Source organism: Nannobrachium achirus (genome assembly GCF_963921795.1).
Source record: "Nannobrachium achirus genome assembly, chromosome: 19".
Classification (NCBI taxonomy): domain Eukaryota; kingdom Metazoa; phylum Chordata; class Actinopteri; order Myctophiformes; family Myctophidae; genus Nannobrachium; species Nannobrachium achirus.
Window position 1 is genome coordinate 50,610,702 of NC_137826.1, and position 15,358 is coordinate 50,626,059.

At 40.9% G+C, this 15,358-nt stretch overlaps 1 protein-coding gene across 1 annotated transcript in view; it reads right to left on the minus strand.

Moving 5' to 3' along the window:
* Nucleotides 1–15,358, minus strand: part of sgcd (sarcoglycan, delta (dystrophin-associated glycoprotein)) — a gene marked incomplete at its 3' end in the record, with an annotated part of 198,528 nt that overhangs the window by 135,748 nt on the left and 47,422 nt on the right. Inside the window, exon 2 of the mRNA XM_080749542.1 lies at nucleotides 5,650–5,838. Within this exon, the coding sequence (XP_080605668.1) occupies nucleotides 5,650–5,838 (189 nt within the window). The remainder of the gene's footprint in view (nucleotides 1–5,649; nucleotides 5,839–15,358) is intronic.

Consider the following 15,358-nt stretch of genomic DNA (forward strand, 5'->3'; position numbering starts at 1 on the left):
CTTCCGGTTCAGGGACTCCAATGTTAAAGTTGTCCGCTCAATAATGTGTCCGTGTAGAAACCGATCACGGAGCATTAGTTCCGGCCTATTTTAGTTGCGCTTCGATAAAAAAAAAATTTTTAATTCATTTTTATTACATTTACGGGTTCTACGGGCATGGCAGAGAAGGGGTACAAAGGGGTATTTTGATGGCAGAGTTTGAGTTAAGAACTCTGGTGAGCCACCCCTCCCTCCACTGTTTCTGTTGATTTTCAAAAGTTAGACGCTTCCCTCCTCCGTCTTGCATTGATTTCATTGGTCGGTTAGCCAAGAAACCGATAGAAAGAGACGCGTCATATGACACCTCCAGACCAAGAGAAGCAGTCCACTCAGAGAGTGGGCGTGTCTATTGGCTCCAAGACTAGTGCTCCGGAACCGTTGTGCCTATCCATGCCAAACTTTGCACACACACTCCTTGGCTGCCAAACCACAACCTCCAACCATCATTTCTCACATTCCCGTTCATGCCTATTGAGATTGGCAGATTTCACCCAGGTTTTTTTCCATCTCACTCACATCACTTTGTCTGCTGACCTGACTCAGCAACGAAATAAAAATAAAATAAACAAAACTAAAATAAAACAATTCACAGGAGGCAAGCAGTAATACTGCAATGTAGTTTCAAATGCACTAAATTGCAGGTGCTTTTTTGAAAGTAATAAAAAAGAAGAAAAAGAAGACGTGTGATCTTGGCAGGTTGCAACAGAAAATGTGCCAATCTCAACAGGCACCAACGGTAAATACAAAACGAACGGTTTTGGACATACAAGGTTTCCACCCGACAACTGATAAAAAAATAATTGCTCACCACCACCATGCTGAAGCACATTGCTTATACTCTCCCTCCACTCAAAAAAACAACAACAAAAAAGCATGCACCTTTCACAGTAAAGGGTGGTGTACAGTCAGAGACAGGCCTGGAATTTCGTCATTTTAGGGGCCATCAAATAAAACAAGATTTTAGTCCATTGAAAGAATTTGATTGAATTTAAGGGTTAGGAATGATGACCTATTCTGCAGTGAAATAGATAAATTGTGGTATTTACAATCTGATCATGCTCAGCCATGCACCAATCAAAGTCACTGGATTGGTTTAAAACATCTTTAAACCAATCCAGGGGACTCGGGGGAGTTAAGATTTCAGAATCTCAACAAAAGACACTGGTGTCTACATGACAAGAAAGAGACGCTGGTGTCTACTGTCTACATATTGACAAGAAAGAGACGGAGGAGAAAGTGGTACAGTCAGCTGGGGCATTAAGGCCACTGTGGCCTCAGGTCATGCTATTGGTTTGAGGGGCACACGGCCAAACTGTGGCGCAACGGCGGCCATGGCCTTCATGGCCTTCATGAAATTCCTGCCCTGGTCAGAGATATGTTCTTTTGGCAAAGGTGTCCATCATTTGACATGAATGTGATATTTATTTTGTAAAAAACAAGTGTTAAGGGGTGCTCACGTCGCGCCGTGGTAAAGAAGCTGTCCACTACCGCAAAGTCTGTGGGTTCAAATCCATCGCCGTGCATCAGGGTTTTCTTTCTTTTTTTTTTCTGTACAAACAAAACCGGTCGCAATGTGTCACGATGCGACACATTGCGAGCTTGTAGAACGGCTATTTTCAAATGGCCATAATGTACATAGTACAGTAGTAACTAAAGTTGTCAACTAATCGTAGTGGAATAAAAGTATAATATTTGCCTCTGAGATGTAGTGGAGTCGAGGTAAAAGTCTTGGAAATACCTCAAAAGTACAGTAGGCCTACCTAAGTACTTGTACTTAGTTACTTTACACCACTACTGCACACAGGATTATATCCATCTCCATAGACGTCATTAAACTGAGGCAGGTTTTTTAAACTCAACAGGCTCTCCATCAGGCCCTGTTGGCTTGAAAGGGCTGTGTTTAATCCATTTAGGCATGGGATTATTGAATGCTTCAACCAGTGAAAAATAGCAGATATACAAGCTCACAGCGCGGCACCGAGTGCCGCGCTGCGAGCTTGTAGATCTGCTATTTTTGAAAAAGTCGTGAAAATGTGTGCACATATTTCAAATTATGTATTTTTAAAGCGAACGTTTGTAACTCGAATTTTGCTTCCGGGTGGTTCCTGGAACTAAATATTTTGTGATGGGGGTCCGTGGCCAAATACATGTCATTTTGAGGGTCCTTCACAAGAAAAGGTTTGAGAACCTCTGACATAGTAGTCTCTCAAGAACAGACCAACTGAGCTCCAGTTCAAGTGAAAAGGAACTTTTCTTTAACAATGCCTAGCCAGATTGCTGACATAGAAACATAGGTTTTTCAAAAGAAATCTTAGAAGGATTCAAAAGACACTTATAGAATCGGGTCAAAATTCAAATTTTCAATATTTTTCAAAAATAGCAGTTCTACAAGCTCGCAAATATCTGCTATTTTTCAACAGTTAAAGCATAAAATAATAATACACAATAATGTGTACCCGTTCTAAATGAGTTTAATAAAGCAATGGGGGCTGTAACCCAGCGCATATACATTTAATTTAATCTTCATATAGTGTGCTTTTATCCTGCACCTGGCCTGAACAGGTGCCTTTTTACTGTGCCAATATGCAAATTGGCCACTTGCCGAAACCCGAAACCCCTCGGAAATTTTAATAGCAGTGGTGGGCGGGGCACAAGCCGATGTGACATTTGCATATTTGAATATTCATAGATGCTGGGAATGTCAGTGTTTCTTTTTCACTTTTCGTGCATGCAGGTTCTCGAACCTTTTCAAACCTCGGTCGGTCAAGAGTGAACAGTGTTTCCTTTCCATTAAGTCTGTTTCATGATTTTTTTCTTTTTTTAATGCGAAATCTGTTAATGTATTTTCATTTTTTTCATTGGTTAAAAGCAGATAAAGGCTGTGTACACTTTATGCTTCCATTTACCAGTGTTGTAAAGTAACTAAGTACATTTACTTTAGTACAGCACGTAAGTACAGTACTTAAGTACAATTTTGAGGTATTTGTACTTCACTTGAGTATTTCCAATACTTTTACTTCTACTCCACTACATCTCGGACCCAAATATTGTACTTTTACTCCACTACATTTATTTGAAACCTTTAGTTACAAATGACTTAACCGCTTCAAGCCTATATACATTTTGGCCATTTGAAAATAGCCGATCTATAAGCTCACAATGTATTGCGATCTGACGCATTGTGAGCTTGTAGATCTGCTATTTTCAAAAGATTGTTATACATTTGAAAACTTCAACTAGGACATTCTGCATAACGAGTGCATTCTACTTTTGGTACTTTGAGTACTTTTACTTGTAACAGAGTATTTCTACAGTATACTGTAATGCAGTATTGATACTTATTTAAGTAAGAAATTTGAGTACTTTTTCCACCACTGCCATTTACTAATGTGTTCAGAAACACTTTTCTCTGTATCGTTTAAAGTAGGCTGATAAGACAATAACAGCAGGAATCACTGAGTTGTAAATGCCTTTTCTAATAAATGGTCCAATTCAAGACTACCAACACATGCTTTGGTTTAAAAATGTGTTTCATTCCCACTTTGAAATTGCACTACACGGTCAAACAAACGTGGGATCACTCTTGTATAATACTGTCATTGTCGCAGATTTGGAAACCCAATCTCAATTTGCTGCTTTTACTTTGCCCTTTTAAAAGCGGGAAAGCAACTGTGTCCTTTTACACACAAACACACACACCCTCACGTGTACACATTCAACTTTAAAGGACTGCAATGGAAATGAGCATTTTAGCTTCTATGTCTTTTATCCTTTTGACATCAAAAGGATAAGTGGTGCAGCGCAACTGTCTGCATTTTCCATGAGCCTTGACAATAGCAATGTCACGTCAAATCAGCAGTCACACTCAGAGTCAGTGCCTCAAAGAAACCAGGTCGAGGATGAACAACGAACCCAGCATGTTATCTAAATCACATTATGTACAACTGAAACTACAGTATAGGATACCAGGTAAACAATGAACAAAGCATCTGTCTAAACCAGTGGTTCTCAACCTGTGGGTCGGGACCCCTTCAGAGGGGTCCCCAAATTATTTTGGGGGGTCTCCAGATGTTTAGCTAAATGTTAACGTTGTTTTCTCACTCAGTAAACAGACTGACCAACACACAGTATAAGTGTATAGAGAGGGTATCTGCACATTTCTAAAGTTTCTAAAACAAGGACTTTTAAGACCTTTTTAGTACCTCTGGTCAAACATTGGTCAAATTATCATATATTAGAGGCAGAAATTGTGAAAATAGCCGATCTACATGCTCGCAACGCCTCCATGCTGTACCGATTCCGAAGGCAGCATCCAAGAGATTTGCCTTTTACAAACTTCCCTGAATTTGAATGCAGCATTGCAGCCCTCCGTGTAGAAATCCACCCATGCCGTGCGCCTCCATACTTAGTTGACAATTTACAATTTAGGCATTTGGCAGACGCTCTTAACCAGAGCGACGTGCAATAAGCAAGATGAACACAAACTGAACATCAATGCAGAGAGACAGTGCAGTGTCTCAGTAAACTATAGCATCATGAGTAAACCAGTCTAAACAATATGCTATCAAAAATAATATTCTGTGCATTAAACTATAGAATACCAGGTAAACAATGAACCTAACATCTGTCTAAAGCCCCTTTTCCACTACAAGGTGGAATCAGAACTTTCAAGAAGCTGAACCTATTTTTTTGGTTCTGGTTTTGTTTCCATAGCAGACGGCCCGGTTTCAGACAAGGTTCTGGGACCTTCCCGGGTTAGGTCTGGTTATAAGGAAACGTAAGCAGAACTTCATGGGTTCTTGAAAGTTCTGGTTCTGGTTCGGTATTGTAGTGGAATAGGGGCTTAAAATGACCTGTATTCTAAATTTCAAGGAAAAAAAAAGCTGAAGTAACAAAAACATGAGAACAATGATCCAGGTACAATGACCATCGTTATGCCTGCATCATACACTGAACGTCAACAGGAACGAGCGTGCTCTTGCTCTCGCCACAAAATTCCGGCGAGCCCCGGCCCGCGGGGAAAGCGAGAGAGGAAGTTAAGTGGTGGACTCACTATGGTGAAGTTCATGACCTCTTAAACCTTTATTTATATATGGAGAATATGTCATTGTATTTATGAAATACTTCTGAAATAATTAATATATGTAATGTAAGTTGTGATTTCACTATTTTGTCACTGTCGGATAGAAATTCTTGTATCTCCAAGTTTACAACATATTATGTTCTTTCGTAAATTAAAGCCCTATACATCATCATACAAGAGTGTTGCACTAAACTAGTGAAAAAAGCAGATCCACAAGCACACAACGCCTTGCACCGCGAGGCGTTGTGTGCTTGTAGATCTGCTTTTTTCACTAGTTTAAATCATTTTTAAAATGATAAATACAAAACAAACGGTTTTGGACATACAAGGTTTCCACCCGACATGAAATAATTTATGACTTTTTTGAAAAAAGACATAAAAAATGGGAACCACTGGTCTTAAACAATACCATCGCAACAATAATCTGTGCACTGAAACTATACAGGACAACCAGCTCCCGCCGCGAAATCCCAGCGAGCCCCCGGCCCGCGGCGAAAGCGAGAGAGGAAGGGAAGTGGTGGACTTACTATGGAGAAGTTCATGACCTTGAGGATCCAGATGGTGAGGGCCAGGTTGACCAGGATGAGGATCATCAGCAGCAGCACAAAGAAGTAGAGGCAGCGCTTCCTCCAGCCATAGATCCCCACTTTGTACACCTGAGCTTTCTCTGAACTCTGCAGGACATTGTTCCTATGAGAGCACTGTTCCTGGGTCATCTGAAACACACAACAGGACAACACATTTCAGGTTAGGAACCGCTCCTGGTGTGACAGTTTACTGGGTCATCTGAAACACACTCACAGGACAACGCATTTCAGGTTAGGAACCGTTCCTGGTGTGACTGTTTACTGAGTCATCTGAAACAGTGCACGTGCACACATAGACATACACTTATTGAATGGAGAAAGTAGACACTGCTCTCACCCAGTCTGCGCACTGTTGTAGGCTATTATGGAACAGGCACAGGAGAAGTTTACTTGTTGCTGTATACGGTATTTAAAAACATATTGATTTTAGAGTGGTGTAGTTTGTGATTGTCTGTGGCTACATGTGCAGTTTGTGTCTGTTAGCAAGCAGCCTAGCCTACAAAACAACATGCAGTTGCCAGGTCTGATAATATAAGCCATGTTGTGCTAGGTTCGAGGAAATAACATGCAGTGTTGCCAGGTCTGACTATTATAAGCTATGTTGGACTTTTATTTCTGTAAAGTTGCTTGTTGTAGACAATGGTGGTTGTGAGCTTGTAGATCGGCTATTTTCAAATAGGGGAATTTAGGTTTAAAGTGCTCATGTGGCCTATAGGCTATATTCACTTATTTTTAGCTTGTTTCCATAGCCATGGTTGTTTATTCCTCCTGACAAATCTGACAACATAACGTACTTAGGTTATTTACGTGTTTTAAGAGTCACTGCATCTACACTTTGTTTTTATGGTGCCTATGTTTTATTGTGTTTTTGCCCCAGACATACCGTAAGTAGAGTGTACCAAGGGGCGTACACCAAATTCTGGGCCCTGGGTACAAGGATTCACTGCGGGCCCCCCATGAATGTTAACTATTGAAAAATAGCAGATATACAAGCTCACAGCGCGCCGCGCTGCAAGCTTGTAGATCTGACAGTTTGGACAACAGACACGTCAAAATAGTCAACGTACCATTTTAAAAGTTACCGTATAGTTGTTTGATGAATGGACTGCTGTCGACAATTCATCCCATACGGTCTTTTGTTATTGACAGAGCTTTTGTACTTCAAGCAAGTTGAAATAAAAATAACCTTTTGGCAAAGTGTGCTGTCTGTATAGACTTTGCGATACATCAACATTTGCATACAAATGTCTTTTGATGGAAACAAGGCAAAGCAAAGGGTTTAAGTGCAACGTTCCAGAGATAGGCCTATCGAAAATAGAAATCCTTTGCTGTAAATGATATTATAATTCCCCGTAATTCTATTTGGTATGGGCCTATAACTTATCTAAAATGTTTATGCTTACAGGGAATGAATAGAGACAGAGTCCTGACGCCAAACGATGCTTCATATATCATGCTCAGTAAATGCAAAATACAAATATATTCTAATTAATCCAAGAGTCGTCTGCCTGAAATGCTCTTTATAAGATGACTTTCCATGGTCCGTCAATGAGACACAGAGTGTAGACAGAAATGGTGCCATCTTTAATGAGCATTAGACCAATTATATAACTATAAAACTGAAAATGTTTTAAATGCACCTTTAAGGTGTTATTTTAACTAAAACATGTGTGAGAGAACATGTGAAAGATTATAAAGGAAAGGGATAGTGAAATTAAGACTAAGAGAACAGGCAGTAAAGTTCTCAATGTCCATTTAAGTCAGAGCGTATACAAATGGAATGGTTCCATTTGGTTCCATGTGAAGCCGCACAAGTTCTCGAGTTAAACACAATTTTATAGAAGAGATCTTATCAACACAGATAAAGATATCAACATTCCAGTAGCCGTCGCCGCTGCGCGTGCGTGTGAGTGTGTGTGGTTGCACGTGTGTCTTAAGTGTGTCTTAAGTGTGTGAGTGGCCCCATTCACTTCACTTCTGCCACAGTGAGCGAGGGGGCTTTACATAGCGAGAGCCATCAAAGTGATTGATTAGCGTGTAAGGGCTGTGCAAGTCCATTACGCCCCCTCGCGCCCCGCTGATGTGCTGATAGTGTCCATTAAAGGACATTGTAATTGTCCGCTGACCAGAGGGCCATTGTTCGCCGCACGCAGCCACTCATAATACTGCACATAACTCTGTGTGAGACACACTGCTGCTTACTGTCCAACTGCCTGACTCTCTCTCTCTCTCTCTCTCTCTCTCTCTCTCTCTCTCTCTCTCTCTCTCTCTCTCTCTCTCTCTCTCTCTCTCTCTCTCTCTCTCTCTCTCTCTCTCTCTCTCTCTCTCTCTCTCTCTCTCTCTCTCTCTCTCTCTCTCTCTCCAGCATGTATTTTAGTGGGATCTTTCTTTAATGACGTTGTAGTCGGGTAGAAACCTATGTCCAAAACTGTTCGTTTTGTATTTAGCCTATCATTTAAAAAAATATGTTAAAAATAGTTAAAATAACTAGTTAAAAATAGTTAAAATAATGAGTTAATATTTTCTAGTTAATATTTTCTAGTTAATATTGTCTAGTTAATATTTTCTAGCTAATATTTTCTAGTTAATATTTTCTAGTTTTGTGAGACAGTCTTGTATGATGAAGCAGGGCTTTACTTCATGAAAAAACGTACATTTTTAATCTTGGAGAATGAAGATACAAGGTTTCTGCTCGACAAGCAGTGACTATGAGTAGGAATATCCAGATGTCTGTTTGAGTGTAAACGGAAGGTTAATAAATAAATAAAGATTAGAATCTACTTGTAAACCCGTAACTCAAAAAACATTCTTCTTCTTGTCCTCCAACGTGTTTGTCTCAAATGCTATACACGCAGGGACACAAGTACAGCACTACAAGAACACACACACACACACACACACACACACACACACACACACACACACACACACACACACACACACACACACACACACACACACACACACACACACACACACACAACTAACTAAAACAGATGAGAGAAGACAGCACGCGTGCCGCGGAGCAAAAAGCCACCCAAAAGTCACTGCTTAAGAAAAAAACACCCAGTCAGCAGAAAACAGGAGAGCAAATCACATTCGGTTTCGCGGGGCGGATTTCATCTGTTCTGGTTATTTATATAATTTAAAGGGAAATTCAAGGAGCGCTGGAAGCCAAAGATACATATCTTTGTGATATTTAGGTTGACAGAGAGATGAAAATCAGCATAGAGTTATTAAACCGTTGCAATCGGAGAGAGAAAACTCATATCTCCGTATTCCAGCTTTTTGTCTTTTTATTTCTGTAAAGGAATGCCCTACTTTGTCCAACGTTTTCAGCAGAAAAAAAAACATATCTGAACTCCATGCTGCCACAACTCCACTATTGACTTGGTTATGCTTAGTTCAGTGTGGTAGCCTATATACAGTACTGTAGCCGATATAGCCGACCTCCAACTGCAACCCGTTTTTAGCCATTGTAGCCCCTGCCTCTCTAACATTCTCTGCACGTCCCTGCAGTACTAGGTTTCCACTCGACAGTGACAAAACACCTTAAAGTGATCCCTGACTAATACAACAAATATGCCTTAATACATTATAATTGTCCTCTATAACTACAATGTAAAATTAAAAACACCTCAATTATTTTATTTCTTCTAGAAATAGCAAATCTTTCACTCAATAGGGGAAATGCCCGTCGCAAGTTGATGATGTCATAAATGTCAAGTGTGATCTATCCCTATGGAATTAATGGCATGCATGTGAAAATAAAAACAAACTTAATACTTCCTATGGTTAATATGAGCATCAAATCAATATTTCAAATGTGTTTGTGTTTTGTTTTTTTGCACATGCATGCCATAAAAATGACACCTGACATTTATGACATCATCAACTTAAAGACAGGCATTTCCCCTACTGAGTGAAAGATTAGCTATTTCTAGAAGAAATAAAATATTTAAGGTGTTTTTAATTTTACATTGTAGTTATAGAGGACAATTATAATGTATTAAGACATATTTGTCGTATTAGTCAGGGATCACTTTAACATGACATCGACGCTCTCAGCTCTATTCCCTATGGAAACGGCATGCATGCAGTGGTGTAAAGCAACTAAGGCCATGGCTACACGGAGCTGGATATTTGTGAATCTAGACATTTTTTGGTGCTGTTGGGGCTTGCAGCCACACAAAGCTGGATATTTTGGGCAGTGAATCTGGATATTTTTCAATCCGGATAAATAAGTGGAGACATTGAAAAATATCTGGATATCTGGATCCGTGTAGACATGGAACCCGGATATCTCTGAAGACTTTACTGTGTGTGTGCTTGTCCCCCTAGTGGAGGTCTGGGGAATCAGATTATTTTAGACCTAGATATCTTTGTCGTGTGGACATAGATATTTTTCTATGTGGATATCTGAAAAACCAGGATATATGAAAAATCCAGCTCTGTGTAGCCATGGCATAAGACCATTTAATTTATACTGTACATAAGTACAATTTTGAGGTATTTGTACCAATTTGCAATAGACCTACTTTCACTACATTTATTTGAAAACTTTAGTTACTATAAATTATAATATTACACCTAGGCTATTTGAAAATAGCCGATCTACAAGCTCACAACGTGTCGCTGCATGACGCGTTGTGAGCTTGTGGATATGCTATTTTCTAACATTTTACTTTATGTACACCGATACTTTTGTACTTTTACTCAAGTAGGCCTACATTTTGAATTCCAGACTTTTACTTGTAACAGAGTATTTCTACGCTGCAGTATTGATACTTTTACTTAAGTAAAGAAATCGCGTACTTTTTCCACCACTGATTGTTTGTTTGTTTTTTAAAGCTATAAATCTGATATGAGTGATTCCCCGTGCGGTCTGTGAGTTATTGAAGCAGCGACCGTAGCGCCCGGGAGGATACAGATATAAGCCATCGCTTGAAGCTACGCGCGCTACAGCGGGAACGCTAGCGCACTCTCGGTCAATACAAAATACCAAGGAGAGTTGGTAATCCATTCAGCTGTCAGACATCCAGACGACTGAAAACCGTAAATGTATTTATGTAACTTTTTTTCAAAGCCCTATTATAATAAAACAATATTTACTGTTTACTGCACGAATCAAATCATATATTTTTTTTAAGTGTAAAAGGCACCTAGGAAGTTGTGAAACGTATACTTTGGTATTCGTAAGCACACGCATCAGAAGTGGTGATTGAACGCTACTCACCAGTTAAGAGTGGACAAAATACTTTAAAAACGTTAAGGATGTCCACAATTACAACACCAGAGGCCGCACCACAGATCACGTTCAACCCAGAGTCAATTCAATACAAAGCCGGGTAAACCTCATTCTTCTGCTATACCACCAAAATGTGGAACGCCTTAACGAACGCCTTAAAGGAGTGTAAATCCCTAACACCCTTTAAATCGCCCTGAAAAACCACCTACAGGCGGCAGCCGCTCGTAACTGGTAAAAACAAACCTAGCCCAGCCTTACCCTCCCCCTGACCCTTCTATTGTAAATATCTACTGTATTTATTTTCCTGCACTGTTTTCTTTTTTTTTTTTTATCTACTGCATAGTACTGTGTTCTATCCGTCTGTCATTCAATGTTATATGAGATGCTTAAGTGGTTTCCTGTGTAAATAAGCCAAGTGCTTTCTAGGATCTCCTTTTAGTTGACCTTGTACCAGTGAACTGCACGTCATAATAAAGTCTTTCATTCCACCAAGACAAATATTGACTTTTGACTAATTTCTTGGAGTCAAACATGTTGACAATAGCAGATCTACAAGCTCACAATGCACATCTTGTCGCATTCTCTCTCGCGCGCGAGAGGAGAGACTCCCAACTCGTCTCAGAAGCACTATAGTAGGAATCAATAGCCATTTTGTTTTAAGCATCCCTCTTCTCCTGTTTTGTATTTGGCAGTTATACTTTGTCTCTTATAAGAAGGTTGATTGCCTTATTTAAAGATCATTCTGTTTGTTACTGTCCACCGAGTGCTGTTATATGGTCGCTGTTGGATAGAAATATCATAAAAAACTTTTTTAGGAAATCAAATATATAACATGTGCTCCAATGAATCCCACGTAGTTAGTATTTGTGTCACAGCTATAAGCACTAAGCAGGTTTCTGAACTGTCCACAGCCCTCCTCTGAGACCTGTCATGAGCAAGTGAGGGCCATCTACAGTATATTGGAAACCGGCAATGTAGTCCTTTAAGTGGTTTACACAACGCAAGGCGTTGTGTGCTTGTAGACATTGCCGTGGCTAGGTATAAGCGGTATAAGCGACCGCCTAGAGCGCAATCTCAAAGGGGGTGCCGCCGACAGTTAATGAGCCACCCAAACCGACCCAAAACCGACTAAAAACAGCCCAAAACCCGCAAAAAACACGAATTCGAGAGAGCTGGCAGAGAGCGCTGATTAGGCTGGCCACGGGTCTGCTTGTAGATTTGCAATTTTCACTCGTTTTGCATGACAGTCTTGTATGATGAAGCAGGGCTTTGCTTTACTTTACGAAAAACATACACATTTGAAACTTGGAGATACGAGGTTTCTGCCCGACAGACAGTGACGATACGATGGATGATACTGTTAGTTCTGGGAAGTATAGACGGCAGACAGTTAATGAGAGACTTTAAGAAGGGGTCAGGTTGTGCTTATTGAGTTATGGTCTCTCATATGAGTCTCACGTCCGTTTGTCATGGATAGATTTCACTACAGCAGACAGTGCAGGGCTTTCTCAGTCTTTCTCACCAACGTGCTACACTGCCAGGAATCGAGAGGGAGAGAGATGTGTGCACGCGCACACATGCACGCTCACACATACCCAACATTGTATTTACTATAATTATGAGGACATTTGAACAAAGGGGTTTTGTGAATGCCATTTCTAAAAAAGAAATGCCATACAGTATTTCTGTATTTTGTATTATTACTTCACATGCCTAATGTAAAAAGAAATCTATTAATGCACTCATGTGTTCCTTAGTTCAGGGGTCTTCAAATGTTTTCAGGCCAAGGACCCCTTAGTTGAGAGAGAGATGAAGCAGGGACCCCCACAACCTGTTCATAGATTCCATATAGTTTCATCGTTTGACAGCACAATCATCAGTGTATTTTGGATTCATTTCAATTTGTGTTTTCAGATATTTAACCACTTGAGCTGTCAATACTTGATAAACTTGACCTTTTACAAGTACTTAGTCTGCTCTTTTTCCCCTCTACACCAAAGCTCTTTGCCAAAAATAGCTGATTTACAAGCTCACAAGGTCTCGCAGCACGAGGCATTATGAGCTTGTAGATCGGTTATTTTTCACTAAAGTTCACGGAATATGGATATTGATATGGATATATTATATAATATAAAACAGGAGGGAAAAAAACATTCTATCACTCAAATATTTGGAGGACCCCCTGTGGTAACTATGAGGACCCCCTAGGTGTTCCGGACCCTCTGTTGAAGACCCCTGTCTTAGTTTAATGTTGCAGCTAAAACCGTGGGACTGATTTGAATGACTTAATTACTTAGTGTAAACACTAAACAGATGTGCTGCAGAACATTCAGAATATTGAGCCCATTTGACAGAGATGCTGGGTCACTTGCCCAACAGCGATGATATGGACAAACTCCAAATAAACTGGCCACGGTCCACACTGTAAACGCTAAGAGGTAAAGCTAAAACCCACCATATGGAAAGGGGCTTGATTGCCCACTCAGGTCGGTGAAAACACATAAAAAAAAGGTAACTCCTCAATTAAGCAGCCATCACATCATTCCTCCAGCCCAGGAGAACATCACTGCAGGCACGTGCACACATAGACATCAAAGGGGGCTTGAGCCCCTGCCCTTTTATCAGTCCGTACTAAACAGTGCCCTCTCCCAGACCATGAAAGCAGTTTTTACTATGCTGAAAGAAATGCAAATGCCCTCCTTTCCATCCATGCCATACCTGAAGGCAGAGAATTACCTTGTCCAAACTCTCCTGAACTTGAATGCAGCATTGTCTCCAGTATTGACTTGATTACAGATCAATCTCTGAAAATTTGAATATTGTGAAAAAAAGCATTGCAGATGCCCTAGCACCCCAAATCATAACTGACTTCGGAAACTTCCCACTGGACTTGAAGCAACACTGACTTCAGAAGGTTGACATTTCTCTAAAATAAATCCTTGTTTTGAGTGGTCTCGTGTAATATTGTAATATTTTGAGGTACAGACTTTTGATATTCATGAGCTGTATGCCATAAAAGTTCATCATTTTAACAAAAAAAGGTTTGGAATAATTCACTGAATGTGCAGTGTATCTAGAATATATGAAAGTTTCAAGAAGTGTATGAAAGTTTCAAGAATATTTACTTTTACATCATATTCAAATTTTCTGAGATCTGTATGCTTAGTTCAGTGTGGTATCACATAGCGAAAATAGCTGACCTCCAAGCTCACAACGCGTTGCGCTGCGACGCGTTGTGAGCTTGGAGGTCGGCGATATATTTTATTCGATATTTCCACCAAAAGGCCCTTTTAGAAATGTCAGCCCCTGCCTCTCTTTTTATTTTTTAATTTTTATCCCACAATTTTGTAACCCATTTTTTTACCCAGTGCTAATTGCCTATGTAATCCTGGGCTCTGCTCTCCCTCTGCCGCGCCAAGGGAGACAACGGACTGACCTCATGCTTCCTTCTATGCATGAGGAGTCCAAGTTGCTTCTTTTCACCTGACAGTGGAGATTTCCCTGGTTTGGACGTAGCGCGTGGAAGGAACACGTTATTCCAACCAGTTCCTTTCCCCTCCATCAGGCGCCCCGGCTGGCCAGGGGGAGGCATTATTGAGACCAGGATTATGTGCATGTTTTTGTGAGGGTATCAACCCTAGGAGACACGGGGAGAACATGCAAACTCCACACAGAAAGGCCCTATCGCCAACCCCACCTAGGGTGTGGGCGCTGATGACGCGGAGGAGGAACACGCCGCCAGCGCCCACAGCGTCCCCCGGCGGGAATCGAACCCAGGACCTTCTAGCTGTGAGGCGAAGCACTAACCACTGCGCCACCGTGCCTCCAGCCCCTGCCTCTCTAACATTCTCTGCACGTCCCTGCATCGCTGTTTGAGCATCCGTCCAACATTTAGCCCATGCTGCCGCTGGCTGTCTGGCCGGGGGCCACGTTCTGTTCTCTGTGCATGTGGAGGAAGTGGATGCGAGCGCCTGCGAGAGGCGTGACCGGCCGCTGATGGCGGTGCGCGGCTGCCAAGTATATCGTCGTCGTCGGGTGGAAACCTTGTATGTCCAAAACCGTTTGTTTTGCATTTGTTTTGCATCATTTTAAACATGGTTTAAACTAGTGAAAACAGACGAAACGTATCAAAAAGTATCGCGGGTAGCAGATCCACAAGCTTGAAATGCGACACGAAAGCGACACGTCTGTTTTGCTTGCGTGAATCTACTACTTTTGATGTTTTGGAATTTGAATCCTGAAGCTTTGCATCGCGAGGCATTGTGTGCTTGTAGATCTGCTATTTTCCCTACTTTTTTGCGACACCTTTGTACTATGATGAAGTAGGGCTTTAATTTACGGGGGGAAAAAAAAACATACCAATTTGAAACTTGGAGATACGAGGTTTCTGCCCGACAGTGA